The sequence below is a fragment of the Liolophura sinensis genome, chromosome 3 (assembly GCF_032854445.1).
Source record: "Liolophura sinensis isolate JHLJ2023 chromosome 3, CUHK_Ljap_v2, whole genome shotgun sequence".
NCBI classification, from domain to species: Eukaryota; Metazoa; Mollusca; class Polyplacophora; order Chitonida; family Chitonidae; genus Liolophura; species Liolophura sinensis.
Genome location: NC_088297.1, coordinates 6,995,300 through 7,014,910, shown reverse-complemented (window position 1 = coordinate 7,014,910; position 19,611 = coordinate 6,995,300). Strand labels below are relative to the sequence as shown.

Below are 19,611 nucleotides of genomic sequence, written 5' to 3'. Positions count from 1 at the left end.
AAACTTGAAAAACGCCGTCCACTTCTTTTGTATATACATCTCCAAATCCATCTAGGAAATGTAGGAAAGGTAGACGTTATACCACGGGAACACATTGAGTAAGCAAAAAAGTGAATAAATAAGTAAAAAAGCATTTAAATGATACACTCTGAAGATATTTTGGTGAGTTGTTAAAGAAAAAACAACCACAAATGAAAAAAATTTACATAATTTTAAGGCCTTCTCAAGAGGGGAGAAGCTTCTGTTCTATTTCAGATTTTAGGGAGGAGAAATCCTGCTAGGGGCAAAACTTTAGAAATATCCGGTATCGATCAGAGGAAAGCGCAACACCTCAGCGAGGACAGGCCACTCTGCTATAGTCTGTTTCTTTTAAATTTTTTCCGACATAAAATCCCAAGTGTACATACATATAATGTACATACATTTTAACTTATCATCAATATTCAGCTCTCCTTAAAACCACTCGAATTTACTACCAACTTTGACTTTTGGTAGCAACACGCAGCATCACCTAATTTATACATTCATATGCTCCAAAAACTTCCATATTTTTATCAGGAAAATGTTGCCAGAGCAGTTTTTCTTATTCATACTTTTGAGCTCCATAAGCTTGGTAGCAACATGAACGCAAGGAATCTGAGGGCGTCATTAATACTGGTATTTGAAAACGAGTGGCACGCTGGACAACTGCTGCGTATTTTCGTTTACAATAACTTCGCAGATATGTGAACAAAATTGCTTATAGCTGAATACGGGCGAAAAATGAAAAGAAACAGGCTATAGAGGTATCGCTACAGTGAGAATTGAGTGAGAATGTCACACAAGGGATAGACAGAGCTACAGCATGATCTGGGTGCAAATGTTACAGATTGAGGTACAAATTTATGAAAATGAAGACAGAAAATACACAAACCTCAAAAGTACTGGTAGAATTTCAACACGCCAAACATATACTGTATCGCTAGGTGTCGAGAACTATAATACGGTTAGCTTTTACCGTGAACTCATGTTAACTGATACTGAACAGTACGCCTGAGTGAAGGACAAAGACTTCCGATGTACACCACTGGTTGTAAATCCGAGCTAAAGAACTAAACTGTACAAGTAAAAAAAATGACACAGACCCGAGAGGTTACAAATAAAGTTTTTTTTATATAATGATAAAGGTTCATGGCGGTTGATCATAAAATATCCGTTGTTATCTGACAAAATAGCAGTGAAAATTGCATCTGTTCTTGTGCTCTGGATACCCAAAGCTTGCATAGTACACAGATATAAAAGGAGTCCAATTTTGTGTGTGAACGAAGACGGACGGACCTTTGTTGGACTTTACCTTCTGTGTATCTGAATAACTATAGTGCACAGTAAATGATTGTGCTGTTTCTGTTTCTGCTTGTTCACTAATATGATCTTGTTGTTTCTGTTTCTGCTTGTTGGGTGATATAATCTTGTTGTTTCTGTTTCTGCTTGTTGGCTGATATAATCTTGCTGCTTCTGTTTCTGCTTTTTGGGAGATATGATTTTGTTGTTTTCTGCTTCTGCTTGTTGGCTGATATGATCTTGCTGCTTCTGCTTCTGCTTGTAGGCTGATATGATCTTGTTGTTTTTGTTTCTGCTTGTTGGCTGATATGATCTTTTTGTTTCTGTTTCTGCTTGTTGGCTGGTATGATCTTTTTGTTTCTGTTTCAGCTCGTTGGCTGATATAATCTTGTTGTTTCTGTTTCTGCTTGTTGGGTTGTATGATTTTGTTGTTTGTGTTTCTGCTTGTTGGCTGATATGATCTTGTTGCTTCTGTTATCTACATGTACGTCCACTGAACCATCTGATATTACGGAAATCATGGTGTAATGTTCTACATCGTCTCCTGCCTTCTACCCTGTACAACCATGAAAACAGTTGCAACAGAACAGCTACTGAGATCCATAGATTGATACATAGAGTTTTTTCATTGACGTATAACATTCCTTGTGTGTTTTCAACATAATTCAAAACAGTTACTTGCTTCTCTTTGCATGAGTCTTTCCTAATTTTGTACTTCATATACTTGCTTAAGCCATGGTGCTAGGGGGCGTGTAAATTTTTATTTATGCATTTACATGGGCAGAAAAAAGCTCCAGCTGGAGTAAATTGACAAGAGGGCGCATTTCACCTGTTTTCGTGAGACCATTTGCCAACTATCACACTGTCGACACTGCTCTGGTTTTGATCTCTATGTGGTACGCCTTGAACTATTCTGAAGAACTTCTGAAGAACTCTAAACATCTCTACAAAGAACTAAACGATCAAATGCACCTACCGTACAAGGACATCCCTATACCTACATTGACGTCAAAATCAACAAAAACCTTCTTGAGTTCCGCTACATACAAAGGTTACCTCTCATGGAATATTTCGTGGTTTATTGAATTGCTGGAATTTCTCATTAATAACATCTACGTGAAATTCGGCGAAACCATATATCAACATATGGGTATCCCATTGGGTGCATATTGCGCCTACCCCTCTTTTTGGTTGACTGATACCTGTTCTCGTAAGAATAGGCGTAACCCTCACAAGGTCCGATCCTTTGCATTCACTGAACGGTATACTGATGATCATCTGGCTTTAAATAATCTACACATAGCAAAGGTTATAAAAGATAAAAGATGAGTATCGCTACTTGGAGAGCAATATACCTGTCCTGCATATGGCGTGTAAATATTTCGCCTCGCAGCATTTGTTAGACCCTGTGTGCTATCTGACGGTTTCAATCAATCACTACTACTACATCTACTGCTACTACTGCTACTAGCACTGTTGCCACCGCTACAACCATCAAAGCTACTACTACTTGCTACGAAAATGACCATTACTACCATCAATTTTACTTTAACAACATCTGCTGCAACCGTTACTACTATTGCTTTTGTTCCTAATATCATTGCTACTGCTGCTACTATTATAGCTACTATTACCTTTACTGCCACTCCAAGTGGTACTACATGTACCATCTACTACTACTAGCACTGATGCTACCGCTACAACTATCACAACTACTACTTGCTACGACAATTACTGCTACTACCATCTCTTCCACTTTAACTCCAGCTACTCGAACCGTTACTACTATTGCTATTGTAACTACAAATACTAGCACTGCAACTACTAATGCTACATGTACCACTATACTCCTATTACTTATACTACATACACCACTTCTGCTACTACTTGTACTAAATGTAATTTTGATAGTGGGTATCATTGATTTTACACTGATGGCTCAATGTAGGCGAAAGGTTAAAAGAAACAGACAATAATGCAACGTTTTTCTTATGTCAAATTTTCCAAAATGAGCATAGAGGAATTAAACAAACCTCAAAATAAACACAAAAATGTCCAGACCAGAAATATAGATGATCTATACCTCCAGAGTATGCCACACTAAACTAATACAACTCCTGTACCTGGATCGTCTTGATCTTGTCACTGTTAGCTGATTCATGGTTGGCTGATTAGCAACCCATTGAAAGTCACATAACCGTGCTATGTTTAGAGTTTGAGATTTATTGGTTTGGTTCAATACTGAGAAAAATCCCTACCCACCAACATCACACGGCAAGACTGACAAAGAATACAATACGCTGAACCGTAGGTGAAAAAAACAGAGATGTAATCATTAAGAGCCAATCTCTTGTTATTGCCCGGAATTGTTGAATAGAAAAGAAGGCGCTATGGAAGAAAGTCTAAAATAGCTATATTTGAAAATGAATCCCTTCTCCTCCAAAGTACAGAAATCCACAAAATAACTTCTGATATTGGGCAAGCCGTCTTGTGACGGTATTTTTGGGGTTGAAAATAATATTTTCTTTAAAAAAAATCAAACAATAAGTAAACCAGCAAACAAACATCGATTTCTTCAGTCGAAATCATGGTGTAATTTTACAGCAAGAACTACTTGCAGCTTCGTTAGAAACACATTTCAGTGTAAATTTAGAAGCTGTAAATATTTCTCTCACATATATCAAGCTGTAAATTTGTACTATTTTATGTATTAGACATATTACACCTGATGGACCTTGACCTACATCATTTAGCCACAAATGTGATTTACAAATAAACTTCATGAAATTTACAACCAGTTTATACAGTGTTGACTTAAAAGTACTATGTACTGTGCTGATGACGGAGGGCAACCATTGTTTAACCATTAAGCTGCAGGCCGAGCGTTTTATTCTAATCTTTCACAAATTCCCGCCAACTTCGGGAAGCTGTGAGGAAGCCCAGCTCATGCTGACTCCCTCTGTTGCTGTATGTGGGAAAGTCTTCCAGTGACGAAATCTATCACACACATTTTATTTTTGGAAATTTTTTTTGTTCATTTTGGCTTCAAAGGTGCATTGATTTAGAGTTTTGTTCTCAGTCATTCGTTATCATACCAGCGTAGTCCCTATTAAAGTATTGGTTGTTTCCTTTTATTTACTTATGATTACTAATTTAACTTAAAATTTCTCATTTTTTAGCTTTATTATTCTCATCCAGTGGGCCTTTTCTCTCAAAGGAGTCTTCACCATAGTCCAGAACCTGTACTCTTCTCCGACAATATATGGTCTAATACTGTTTACCGCCATTGCTCAAACTGCTGCTTTTTCTACGCCTCAGAAATTTGTAGGGCAAAGGCGCTAAATTTAACATTATGAACTGCTATGGAGAGCGTCATGGAGTGCAAGGAGAGTGCATCTCATTTACACATGTACAGCGAGGGAATCCCTTCTAGGTTTGATACATGCGAAGAATATGTAGACAACACAAACATGACAGCTCCAAGAATGCAGCTGAGACAGCTCCCCCTTTTTTTTAGGTGGGGAATAGTTTCGAAACTAGGTGATTTCCCGGATCCCCAGTACAGCAATGTTAACCACATACTATATAAACAATCCGGGTCGTACGTGGGAAGGTCAGCCAGCAACGTGCGGTCAAATCAGTAAAAAAATAAATCAAAAAATCAACCAATCAGTCTGTTTATTCTCCATATAACCAAAACAAACTCTACGTTTTTAACAGTGTTAATAGTGTCATATCGTGTCATGTATATATATATATATATATATATATATATATATATATATATATATATATATATATATATATATATATATATATGTGTGTGTGTGTGTGAATACCTAATGTGAATCTTGCATCATTCGTCCTCACTATGTAGTGACATGAATACATGTGAATACTTAGTCTGATTCCTGCTGAATTCGCCTACACACTATAATAGCGTGAATACATCTTAATTCTTAGTGGGAATACTGCTAAATTTGTCTACACAATAATGTGGCATGGATATACGCGTAAGTAAATGCATAGTGTGAATCCTGCTGATTTTCGTCTACACAAAAAAAGTAAAAGCAAAGTAATAAAAAGTAAAGCAACATGAACACTATTGAATACCCAGTGTGAATCCTACTTAATACGACTACTCATCTCCACAGTGGTGTCAGCATAACATTTCTTTACCCACAGTCTGTCTGATTTATTTTGTCTACACAGTGCTGCCAACATAACATTTCATTACCCAGAGTCTGTCTGATTTATTTTGTCTACACGGTGCTGTCAACAAAACATTTCTTTACCTTAATTGTGTGTTTATGGACAAAATACAGCCGTGTATTTTGGTCACCTTCAGTCAGTCGGATTGAATTCGTCTGGTCAAGGGTGTATAAAAACGAATAATCATTCTCTGTTTCATGTCTTGAATTGTACACTTACTTTTTACTCCTTGCATCGTGTAGTACTCCCGCCACTCCGCAAAACTAATTGTGCCGTCTTTGTCTGTGTCCACAATATCAAAAAAAGCCATTGCAACAGCTGGTATAAGCTCTCTGAGGTACCAATCCTGTTTGCTGATGATGGTTTGAGCCTTAACCCAGTCATCCTGACTCACTGACGCCTCGTCTTTGGGTTTGCCCAAGGCCTCGAAGATGGAGTCCCAGTGCTTTTAGAAAGCTTGCGCTAAAACAAAGGTGTGTTCCACTTTTCCTGCACGTGGAAGGTGGACAGGATACTCAATGACTTCAGCAAACGTCAACTTGCCGGTTTGACTGAAGTTCATGAACTTGAAAAGCGCTGTCCACTTCTTTTGTATATACATCTCCAAATCCATCTAGGAAATGTAGGAAAGGTAGACGTTATACCAAGGGATCACAGTGAGTAAGGAACATAATGACGTCACCCGTGTAATGAGCTCTTGGTGTTGAAACTAGGCTTAGGTGGTTTGACAATGTGAATTAGAAAAAAAAATTTTCTGCATTTCCCCATGTAATAATACAGACATATAACATATCAAAGTTTAGGGAATGTGCTGTTACGTATCTCAGTGATGCTGGAATGTATTCTCTTATTGCAGCAGATTATTTTGTTAAACATAACACGTAATTCAGCATAATGATTTTGTTAGACTAACAGGATGTATTGTTAAATATGACACAATATTGTGTTATAATAGCAAATCAATTCCGACATCTCTCAGACAAGAGACTTTTGTTAAATTCAACAGGCTAATTTTCTTAATATATTGTCATACAGTGGAAATTGCAACACCTCACCTGGGATTGGAAAAGCTGTTAGAGTCATAACAGTAGAGCTACAGCAACATCTGTCTTTAAATATTAAATAAGGCACAGACAGACGACCACATGCTACACCTCATTACGGACGGTGCACACGCCGGTGGAGGTAGAGCTACAAAAATAACTGTGTGAGAATCTGACATGAGACATAGACAACACAACAACAAACTCCATCTCACCAGGGACTAGACACGATGCGAGAGGTAGAGCTACAGAAAGATCTGTGTGAGAATGTTACATTAGACATAGACAGATAACTACAAACTGCACCTTACTAGGGACTCGACACACGCTGTTAAAGGTAGCACTACAGTAATATCTGTGTGAGAATGTCACATAAGACATAGACAGACAACTACAAATCTCACCAAGGACTGGACATACGCCGCTAGAGTTAGAACTACAACAAAATCTGTTTGAGAATGTTACTGAAGACACACACTGACAACCACAAACTAAATCTCACCAGGTACTGGACACTGTGTTAGAGGTAGAGCTATGGTAAGATCTGTGTGAAAATGTTACATAGACAGACAACCACATGCTGGACACACGCCGCGAGATGTAGAATACTGTGTGTGAATACTTTATAACACATAAACATACAGCGTTAATAGATAATATAAACAATCCTCAGAAATAAAGGTAAAATTCCCATAAGAACTATAATGCGGTTAGTTGTTAACGTGTATTGGTGCTAACAGATACTCAACACTACGCCTGCGTGAAGAACAAAAACCCTATTATGTTTAGAGCTTATCTGATCTTGTATACCCCACTCATCCGGTAAAAGGTCGATAAAACAAAAAAGAATTGACATGTGCAAGTAAAAATATGGATACAGCCCCGAAGGGTAAACAAATGAAAAAAAACAGAGTTTATTGTAATGATAACGCTTCATGCTTATTGTTATCAAAATATCTTTAATATCTGAGCGGTGTTCGCTTGGAAATGGCTTGTTCTGGTGATCGAATTCTATAAAATTTACTTATTAACATTATAAAATGAAAACAAACAGCAGTTAGATTTTATCTGATTTATTTATTTGATCGGTGTTTTACGCCGAACTCAAGAATATTTCACTTATATGACGGCGGCCAGAATTATGCTGGGAGGAAACCAACGACCATCCGCAGGTTGCAGTCAGACCTTCCCACTTATGGCCGGAGAGGAAGCCAGCATGAGTTTGACTTGAACTCACAGCGACCGCATTATGGAAAGGCTCCTGGGCCATTACGCTGCGCTAGCGCTAAAAAAAACTGAACCACAGAGGCCCTCAGTGGGATTGTAGTTCTCATATGGTTTGAATGTTTCATGTGTCTGTATCTGACTAACTCAGCAGTTCTTTCTTTGCTGTAACAACTTAAGCCCATTAGTATGGAAATGAATGCATTTTAAAGTTTGAAAAGACCACCGCGCACATAAAAGATCCACAAAAACCATCTCGGCAAAACAATTTGCATTTCATTAATAGACTCAGAGATATATCAGACAAGAAATTATTTGATAATTATGGCGGTTAAGCTAAGTAGGCTTAATGTCAATTTTATGAAAGGATAGACTTCAGAAGGCCAAATGACACATGCACATGGATGGATCCAAATGATTATTTTATTAAAAGTTTATGGAATTCCCGTGAATGGGTTCTCGGATATGGTGGTCACAATGACGGATTTAGAATTTGGTAAGTTAAGTTGTGGCTATCCAAAGGTCAAAAAGACATGATACCCAACGATTATCTCAGAATAAGTTTGCAAATTTCCGGTGAACAGGTTTACATGTATGGCCGTCACAAAGAAGTGAACAGAAGTGAGACAGACGCAGATACGGGCAGACAGACAGATAAGAAGACGAAGGTGCAGAGGGACGGATAGACAGACGGACAGACAGACAGGCAGAACGGGACGGAGAGACAGAAAGACAGAAGGAAGGGCGAAGGGACTAACAGAGGGACTGACGGACTTGTGAAGGGACGGACAAAGAGAAGGAGGGCGAAGGGACGAACAGGCAAATAGACAGACGAAAAGGGCCATGAGGAGTAACAGATATCGAAAATTTCTCATTTAAATCTTGAACGTGTTTAACTCAAAGTTTTTTCATGTTTTTCTTTTCATTTGTATGAAAAGCTCTCAGCTTTCTGGATGAAGGAAACCACATTTTAAAACGCTGACCTTTACCAACGTGTTTGAATAAACATGACTAAAAGTAGAATTCGAAACAGATATACATGATATAAATTAAAAACTATAATCAGTGAGATACGGGTAGTCATTATACCACTAGCTACTGCATGCCAAAGCTAATGGCTTGCTTTCCTTGAACATGTTTACTGATTTACCGTACTAGTTACTTTGACCCATACTTGTAGGAAATAAACATGAGTGCATCGTCCTCCTTGAAAAACTCTTGTGGTATCCTATAAAAAGAATCTATCACAATCAACTGTCCTGCATGCACCGCCCCCTAAACGCCTTGCCCAACACATTTCTGCCATCCGGCAGTTTTTGCAATTTACACGAGATTTACACGAGATCGAAATTTAACTGGTCTTTTTTCATAATCGAGTTATGATAGTACATATTTTAAATGATATCAAATTACTCTAAGGAGGTAGGCAGACTAATAACTTATGTTTACCTCATTTTATTATTTTTAGGTCAGAGGTGTACAGACGTATGCTGAAATTCACCTGGTGATTTTGGTTTCTGATGACTGGCTCCATCATCATCATCATGTGTACATGTGGTTACGAGAGGAAATCCGGCAATGCTAAAATGACGATCACCATAAATCATTCAAGCTTTTCCATGAAAATCAGTTCTTCGTGAGACAATATGTCGGGTAATCATCGAAGAACATTTCTATACAAACGTTACCTTGATGACCCACAGGTGCCTGTGCCTCCTACAACGAGATACAGGTGGAGGAGGGAGGAGTCTGAACAAGGGGAAGCAACTCGTTGTGCTGAGCAGAATTGTGACAGTGCGAACACCCTGCTTACTGGGGATGCAGATAGGGAGGTAAATTTAACTCAAAACCACAGGTGGATCAGTTGGTTAGCGCGCTAGCGCAGCATAATGACCCAGGAGTCTCTCACCAGTGCGGTCGATGTGAGTTCAAGTCCAGCTCATGCTGTCTTCCTCTCCGGTCGTACGTGGAAAGGTCCGTCAGCAACGTGCGGATGGTCGTGGGTTTCCCCCTGGCCCTGCCCGGTTCCCACCCGCCATAATGCTGGCCGCCGTCGTATAAGTGAAATATTCTTCAGTACCGCGTAAAACACCAATGAAACAAACAAATAAATAAATAAATAACCAAAACCACAGGTATATGGATGAATTTGTGCTTACAGTTAAAGTTGTATTTCATTTAAGGTGTAACATTTTTCAGGTAACACATTTTGCTTGATTCTTGACTGATTCATTCATGTTATGGGGCCATTTAAGTTTTTGTGAAGTTGGATTGACTTTTTATCACAAGAATTTAACTCATCAAGGCCTCTAGGGTGAGAAGCTGCAGTACATTAATTTTAGCAAGAGTATTAGCTTAATACTTCCTTGGAAACATTGATAGCTTACCACTATCATATATGTGAAATATTCTTGAGTATACATTAAATACTACTTTGGTAAATAAACCAGCGAAAATATTTTGACTATTCCTCTAAGAGGAAAATCATCACTAGAATCATCAATGTCGTGGGAAAAACAGACTTTATTTTATAACCTTCAACAGATGTTGTCACAGAAACAAAACATTTAATATCGTAACAGATGGTCACATTTGTGAATGCAAAAGTACAAATAAATAATAAAACTCACGAAAACTTTTGCTCAAAGGATATTATAAAAGCAGAATAACATTAACCATAACAGCACGCTTAACAGTACTTATATACATAAATCCCATTTCAGTTAATGTTAGTTAATATTAGTAATTGATTTTTTGTAATAATTTAAAATTCAAGTTCCACTTTAACCGCAGCAGAGTAAAATGGAATGTATGAAAATATTGATTATTTTCACATGATTTCTAATTTTTCAGGATGTTGGTGATATTGAAATGAGAATGGGGAGCTGTCGTACAACAGAGTGCCGCGTTATGAGGACACAGACTTTGCTGAACAGCCCAATAGGCAAAATTTTTAGTGATAACACCCCCACTGTATGAAGCATCTGATGTTACAAAGTCACAATTCTTGGCACTAACGCCTGCACATGTAGTCAGACACCGAGTAAACGGTATTGCCTTAAGAGATCTGTTAGACTTACCGAATGTAATTGTACAATCATGTGTTCCAAAGAGTAAATACTACTTTGATAAATATTTTCATGGTACCGGAGAAAAATTGTCTTTTACCATTATTGCCCTGAATGCCAGTGCCTACTTAGTCAGCATGATCAAAATGAGCCGTACAGCTTTTTAGATTGTGACAAATCTTTTCAGAGGTCTCGTTTGTCTAATAATGGTCATTATTTTTCAACTATTCCATTGTATGAGCAGCTAGAAGATTTGTTTCAAAACCACGATTTGCTAAGTGTGTACAAAAAGCAATTGTTAACGTAAAAGTGAAAGTTTGTCAGACTTAACAGAGGGTAAGTTCTTTAGACGTAATGCATCTCAGAGATTTTTTGAAAGAGAACGATAACATTTCACTGTCGGTTTCTACTGATGGAGTTCCTGTGTCCAAATCATCAAATTTTTCCTTCTGGCCATTATTTTGTAACATAAATGAAATTTCCTATGCTAAGAGATCAGAATTTGTCATGCTGCAGTCTTTGTGGTTTGGACCTAACAAACCAAGGTTTGACAGATTTTGTAAACCTTTTCTGGATGAAATCCTCTCTCTTGAGTCTGAAGGTATAAGGTGAAAGGGCAGAGATGGTAATGAGCATTGTACAATACCACTGCTATTCTATGACTTTGTAATACTGTTGCACGACCTGCACTGCAAAATTTTAAACAGTTTAATGGGTATTATTGCTTCAACCATTGTTTGCACCCAGGTGAAGGAATTGAAATAGGCATGTTTATCCAGTTTCTGGTGTAATGGAAAAGCGGTCCAATAATCAAACAACACAATTTGCGGAAAAAGCTGTTCAGAATGGGACAGATGAATTTTGGGTGAAACGGCCAAGCATTTTCCTCTTGCTGAAACAATTAGATTTTTGAGTGGCGTACGTATTTGCTTTATTATTCACCTGTTCTCCTTAAAGATTTTGCACCCGCTGACATATATAAGAATTGGTTACTCCATTTTAATGGAGTTCATCTGCTCATGGGAGAAAGTGTGCCTGCAATTGTCATTGAAACTGCTAGGCTGTGATTCCTGAGGTTTGTTGTGCTGGTTCCAAACCTGTATGGAAAAGAACAATGTAGTTTTAATAATCATCTCTTAACTCAGTTATGCGATTCTGTTGAAGATTGGGGGGCCAATATGGGCTTCTTCAGCATATATCCATGAGTACCAACGGTAAGCTCTTGAACATGTTTCATAGCACAAAAGCTATTCCTTTACAAATCATGAAGGAGTTTTAGCATCGAAGGATTGGAAGCAATTTGCTGAATGTCACTTACACATCGTCCCTGATGTTGTCACAAACCTCTATGAACGTCTCAGTAGCACAATACATTTTATAAGTCAAGCCACAAAAGTAGTTTAAATGCAGTTTATCAACACCCGATGCAAACGATACACCATGCATGCAGCAGGATAAGCGGAGGCGATGGATTTTATCATACAGACACTCGTCGTGAATCCTGTGACATAGATTTCATTCACTTCGTTACTTTTATTTACATCTTCCTCTGACATGTGCAAGTGCGATCTCCATCTCACACTTATATAGATAGTGAGAATGTAAACAGAGGCCTGGACTGAGTAAATATCATTGTAAACCTATCCCATCGTTAATCAATCTCCCTTTATATGTCAACCATATCCAGATAGAACGACTATAAATCAACATTCAAGACATTTTTGCTTTGGATTTAATCACAGAGCTCTTTGAAGGACCGAATGACCTTCAGCATATTGATCAGGATATCAAGATGTCAGCCTCATGTCAGCCTCACCATTAACGATTTACTTTGCATTCATTGCAACGTCAGCAAAGAAGTAACACTGTATAATTTTAGGGGTGTATATGTCAAAAGAACATCAACCACGCAATAAGTTTCAGAAAACTTAGGTTGTACATGATTATGTGTTTTACAACCGTTGAACTTCTTGCACAATTGCGATCTTTTGCCTTTTGCTCAATCTTTTAATCTTTTTCTTATCTGACGTCTGCCAAGCTAATCGGATATATTTAGGCATTTTCTATGGCAATTTTGCTCATGTTTGCTCTGTAAAACACAATATGGAGAAGAATTCTACTTTCCTGGAAATATGTATTTATGCACATATTTCATTGATATTTTACGCCGTGATCAACAATAGGGTTACTTGTAAATTATACGATGGCTGCCAGCATTATGGTGGGCGGAAACTGGACACCAACGACCGGAGGGGAAGATAACATAAGCTGGACTTGAACTCGCCATTGTATTGGTAAGAGGCTTCTGGGTCGTTCCGCTGTACTTGCGCGCTATCTACTAGGCCCGGAAGGTCCCCTTATGCAATGTACAACGACTGCCTTTATCAAGCATAAAATCTATACAGACCACGAAAACCTGTCGATAAGTATAAAGCCGAGCATATTTTGTTAACGCTGTGAAAAAATCTTTGATTAAATGAACACAAGATGGAAAGTTCAACAGCTGTTGGAGATAATCAATATTAGACATAATTTCCAAACCAGTAAAGTCCGAGGATTAATGTTGAGACAGCCATCAGCTAACTCCTTACCAGCAGAATCTCGTCTCTGATTTGGATGTGTCATTTTACCATTCAAATCCCCATGCGGAGACATCTAACTGGGTAACTTGCTCGCTTCGTGGTCAGCAATGTTTGTGTTTTGTAACGACCAATAGGAAGACTCTGGTCGGCTATTATAGTTACACTTAGCGTTAAACTCAGATGTAATCAAATCTAGAAGCAACAAAAGACGTTTGCACGATGCGATCCTGGGACAGGATGATATGGACGAGACACAAAAGTGAGTGCAGGGATTTCTCTTGCATCTATTATAAATTACGTGCTTATATTTATTGGTAATCAGAGGTATTTTACTTTTTTAGGCTCATTTTATAATGTTTCGGAATCTGCAAGTAATGATATGATGGAAATAAATTGTATGTGTTATCCGAATAAACTAATAGATGTATTGTTCACTTAATTTGTGTTTTCCGCCGTACTCAAGACTATTTCAGTTATATGACAGCGGACATGCAGCATTATGGTAGGAGGAAATGGGACATAGCGTGGGGGAGACACACAACCATGCGCAGGTTGCTGCAGACCTTTCCAAAGTTCGGCAAGACACAAGATGTATTGTCAATAGCATTTTTAAATGCATATTTTTTATTTATTTTATTGGTGTTTTAAGCCTCAACCGTCCGCGGGCTGCTGAGAGACCTTCCCACGCACGTCAGGAGAGAGAGCCAACATGAGATGGATTGGAACTCATAGATGCTCCTGTTGTGCTACGTTTGCACACTAGCCACTCTATCACGAAAGTCCCAATTGCCAATAGCAATATGTCGCCAAAACAGTTTTTGGGTTATGACTTGGCTGCATTTATGGGTAAAATATACCCTATTTTCCTTTAAAGCAGCATAACTTTACATTCAATTTTATTATACTCCAGATATTCATACTAAGAAACACTTGCGACTGCTTCATCGGTCGAGACACTACAATTCTGTTCAAGTACGTGTGACGCTATAATGTAAACTGCAATGTCATAGTTACGTGACGTCATAGTTCAAAGTCCTCACACGAACAAAGAGTCACTGCTCTAACCGTCTTTTCTTCTCAACACAACATGATAGTAATCCGAACCAGTGCACAGACATGATAGTAAGTTAATCAGTGTTTTGAACGCCGCGTTTGCTAAACCTTAGTTGTTTACCTCTTCACGTACATATGCTTGGAATTTGCATGGTTTCACCAGCATCTGCAAGTGAACAATTAAGATAAAATGCTTAGTTTTCCGGCATATCTGTTTTAACTGGTTTCTCTGTTTTATTTTTTCTTTTACAGAATTACTACTCATCATATGTATTCCCATCGCAGTCTTACTACTCCGTTCATATTGGCTGCCACTTCAGATCACATGTATTGGGTATTCACGTCTTCACAGCTTCACAGAGACTTCGCAGAATTCGGGCTCCTGTCTAAAGGAAATTCAGAGAAGAAATAGTAGAAACTTTTGTGCAAGATCTTTGTGGGTGGTTTGGGGAACCACATGTTCCGGCATGCGTCCTTATACGGTATTGCCAGATCAAAGGGAATGATTCCCTTAATAGACGCCCCATGACGTCATCAATGAAGTTTTTGACACGTGGGCTTTGAAAAGGAGTGATCGCAACAAGTCAGTCTGTTTTGGAATGCCAAGTCATTTTGAAACAAGATCTTCGGCCTTCGACAACGCCACCGTTGCATTCCAGAGCGATCAGCACACACATCTTTATGGCTACCTTCAGTCATTCCTCTACTTTGTTACATACGAACATGAACTGCGATGTCAGTTTAAATTCTCATATGACGTCATAAAACACGCCGAAGAACTAATTTCAGGGCATTTGAAATCCTTGCGCATCACGAACGCCCAAGCTGTAACACTTGTAGCAGTTCACGTCCGGAGAGGGGACAAACTTTCGGCGGATGTAAAATCTGGCGGTGGGACTGTTGCCCCAAAGGAATACATTTTAAAAGCTAAGCAGTATTTCATTAAAAAGTACGATCGAGTTGTGTTTGTCGTCTGCTCCGATTCCATGGACTGGTGTACAGGGAATGTCCCCGGAGAAAGCACCGTGTTCGTCCGCGGCCAGAGCGCCGTGGAGGATCTGGCAGTGATGTCGCTGTGTCAGCACGCCATCATGACGGTGGGAACGTTCGGCTGGTGGATGGCGTGGCTGGTCAATGGCGACACCGTGTACTACAGCCGCAGGTTTCTGCCGGGATCCAGACTGTCGCAGCAGTGGAACCTCTCCCACCATTACCCTTCACACTGGATCCCAATGGAATAATTGGAGCGTGGTGATGTGCCTGGATCCGAAAGGAATGCGAGGGATGCCGCAGTTTTTCAAAAACAATATGTTGTGAATATGTGACTTTCGGATTAAAACAGTGTATGTGTAATCCGAAACTTATGGAATTTATCGATATGCATATTAAATCGATAGTTTGATCCAAAACGTTTAGGAATGTCTTCATAAAATTAAACATAAATAAAATTTACGGGATTGTTTTGGAAAGTTTTGCAGATAACATAAAATGTTTTCAAATGCATTAGTAAATCACATCGGAATGCTAAACAAATAATTTCGATACAAACTCTGCTGATTGCAGAGGTTTTGGAGGGTCAATGCTCAGATGTGACTGCATACCTGGTTGAGAATTCCAGTTAATTCAAGATATTTTCGGTCTCTAGAGTTTGAGCCAACCAGAATGCAACTGCAGTTTATAATTAATCATGAATTTATTTACTGATTTAATTCCTTTTTTATCAATGTTTACCGCTGCCGTCGATTTGTCGTACACACAAAAACGTCCACTTTTACCGCTAGAGAACTTGTGTTTGGTGTTTTATGGGGACCTAAGACCGTCCTGTGACCTGGACTGTGGGGACTTCACGGTTTATGGGGACCTCTCATTTTGCCCATAAAACGTTTGCGGTATTTTTCGGCTGTAAACAGAGCAGCCTGCTATATAATTAACGGAAAAGGTACTTTCTTGTAATTGTATTTGCTTTAAATTATTAAGTAACCCTGCTTTGGGTGATTTAACCCCAATAACCCTTTATTTTAGAAAATGTGAGAGTTGTCCCCCTTGGATAACTTGGACCACCAGGCTGCTGCATTTCTCGATCATATAGATGATAAAGAAGGCGCGAGAAATGAAGTAGATGGTTATTTGTATTTTTTTCTCCGTATTATGTAGATATAGTATATGTAGAGTGGTTTCATTGTGTGAAGTTGATCTTAATGCAGACAAACTGTTGTTGTTGTTATACCCTTTGCCCGTGCTTTATATACGTAAAATGACAAATTTGTTGTTGTTGTTGTTGGACATTACACATGTCTGAGGGGACGGGGTGGCACTACTGTCCATATTTAACGGCTTAAGTTGCAAAATGGAAGTCTATGAATAAAATGATTTCTTATGTTTCTGGTGTGTGCAAATGTCAGTCTGGTGTAATTTGCATACTTAATTCAGTCTTGATCTTATATTCTTCGGATTAAGGACACGCTCATGAATAGATTTCCATTAAATGAGGATATGGTGCGTGTGTTACATAGTGATTTGGACTTGAATTTGGTCTTTCCTACGGACAAATGTGCTAGAAAAGGATTTTTATATTGATATTATATTACGATTATTATATTTATTGTTATACTTTCATAAATGCACAAAAATAACACTTTTACTTTCAAATGTATTTAATAGACATATGTCACATCTCCATATTAATGCACAAATAATGTGTCGAACTTCCATTCCACGCTGAAGTAATTCCAAATATTCAGGATACAATATTTTCAAATGTCTCTTTTGCTCTAAATCAAAATTCTTGCATATGAGGTTTGAATGCGAAAGGTCTTCCAGCAGGCCCTGAAATACAAACTTTTCATGTGGATTGATAGGGATAGGAAACTTAATATCGCTGTCATCTGTTTAAATCCTTCCGACTCTTTTCTTCAACAGTTTTGTATCACAAATCCAATTCCTCTTTTTCACTTTTTAAAAGTATCTCTTTCACCTTCCACATTTGTAATGTTGCTTGCGAGGGCAGTTAAGAGGAGGAGAAAATGTACGATGAGACCACTCCGTTCATTTCTTAAACATTGCGACACATGTGAAAGATATCAGAAATTGTTGAATTTCAAATTACCGGAGAACATGAAGTATATATCCAGAAGGGTTAATTCCTGATATTTTTTGTAATGCTTTGGTCTGTGTTACGATGTAAAAATTATTTGCCGTTGATTTCTCTTTACGTAGACAATGGCATCCAGACGACCAAAGCGTAAATGCAGACTTCAGACATTAGAAAAGTACAGCCCTTTGTCTAAGGCCCTAGGGTTGCATATTTGACATTCTGAATGGCTAATGTAAATCCATCACTGGTTTCTGTTTATTACCTGTATTTATAATTGTTACTTTTAATGCTAAAACATTATTATACTAATTTAAAATCATTGTTTTGCAGTCTTGTCAGTATAAAATGCAAAAAAGTTAAACTGTTTGTTTGTTTCGTTGGAGGTACGTATGTTGCTTGTGTTATTTGTATTAATTTTGCAGAGCATGGAGTATTTGCTTCACAGAAATTTAACACGGGAGATTTCCTCCTGGAGTATAAGGGAGACTTAGTCTCCAGAAAGGAAGGAGAAAGACGAGAGGCACAATATACCCCGACGAAAGGAAGTTTTCTGATGTTCTTTTCTTACAATGGAAAGAGACTGTGGTGAGAAATCGCAATGTAAATGTACCATGCAAAACAAATCGTTTTTTAAATAAACCGACACAGCGTGCACGTGTTTGAAGTTTTAGTATGTAATACTGCATAACATTTTTTCAGGGGATGGTTTCATATGTAAAGTTTTTATTTCTTTCATAGCGACAGCCCCTATAAGGTCATTATCAATATGGCCCATAAAGCCCACCAAACTATCAAAACTTTGAATCAAAGTAATTAAAAGGTATTTTAATGTAGTTTTTAATAGGCTTTTTTCTGATGCTTTTAAATTATGTGATTTCATTTTGTTTCTTCAGTCCAAACATGAAGTATTAACACTTATTTGTTACTTATTATCTACAAATACTTACTGTGTCAGTTATAATGGGGTTTTTTTCTTGATCGTTTTTTATTATATTTTTTAAATACAAAGTATGGATGGAACAGAGGACCCGTTTGATACAAACATGGCAAGGATGATCAATGATGAAGGAGATTGATCTTCTGTGTTTTTTAATTAGAAACATTTAGACCCTATAATGTATGTTTATTCTCTCGGACTTTTTTGGAAAGTTCCAAACCTTGTACCGTATTAGGAATATAGTCTCACCGTTGACTTTTAGGTTTGAACCACTCAGGTATTTAGTAATCATCTAACGGGCTGGGAAAAAAGTTACATTAGCAGTATTGTCCAATATGTCTTCGAATGTAATGAAGAGAGGCTTATAATAATCTGTCCAATTTTTGGTTTTACATTTCATTATCTCTCAGGAATCCAAGCGGAAGTCACTAAGAAGGTGAGACAAGTAAACGTGTCTTAAGTGTAATGCGTAACACAAGTTTGAAAGAAATTATTGTTTTTATGTTAAATGTTTCAACTGTTTTCGGCTAAAATTAAACTACCACTGTTAATATAATTTCTTGCTCTGGCCTATTCCACTCATATAATAAACAAAGTACATGTACTGTTATCTATAGTAGTTTGATCAGAATTTTAGTACATGTAGTTTTCCACGTCTTGTTTTCAGAAATTCATCTTTAGATGAATTGACCTTCTGTGGCCTAAACAAGGTGAGCCACATGTGTATGATGCGTTTAAATTTTGTGTTTACTAATGAGCAGATTATACACCTTAAACATGCAATATAATGTGCAAACCATTGTCATAATAGAGTGTTATGTGCACGACTGCCGTCAGTTTCTAAATTTAGCTTGCCACTGTTTACATACGCTCAGAGTTCAGCGCCTGCTGTCTGCCTCTACCTTAGAATATTCCAGAATGCGCTCAGTTCGGTGCCTGTTTGTTTACATGAAGTGTTCAGGAATTTTCTTATTCTGGACAATTCCACCAGGCTATATAAGACCTATGAAAGCAGGTCAAACAGGGAGAGAACAGAGAACGGAGAAAGGAGAATTATTGAGAGCTTGGATGCTGAATT

General features: G+C 38.0%; 2 protein-coding genes across 2 annotated transcripts in view; both read left to right on the top strand.

The window, feature by feature from the left end:
- The first annotated feature begins 15,101 nt into the window (after window positions 1-15,101).
- Window positions 15,102-15,743, top strand: LOC135464054 (galactoside alpha-(1,2)-fucosyltransferase 2-like). The gene has a single exon (XM_064741529.1). The coding sequence runs from the start codon at window positions 15,102-15,104 to the stop codon at window positions 15,741-15,743; it is 642 nt and encodes a 213-aa protein (XP_064597599.1).
- Window positions 15,744-17,721: 1,978 nt separating this feature from the next.
- The window catches only part of LOC135464053 (uncharacterized), a 43,203-nt gene continuing 41,313 nt past the window's right edge, over window positions 17,722-19,611 (top strand). The window contains exons 1-2 of the mRNA XM_064741528.1: window positions 17,722-17,743; window positions 18,019-18,181. Of these exons, the coding sequence (XP_064597598.1) occupies window positions 17,722-17,743; window positions 18,019-18,181 (185 nt within the window). The remainder of the gene's footprint in view (window positions 17,744-18,018; window positions 18,182-19,611) is intronic.

What these genes read in the sequence shown, in the direction of transcription:
- LOC135464054 (XM_064741529.1), top strand. Translation starts at nt 15,102, where the DNA reads ATGCCAAGTCATTTTGAAACAAGATCTTCGGCCTTCGACAACGCCACC.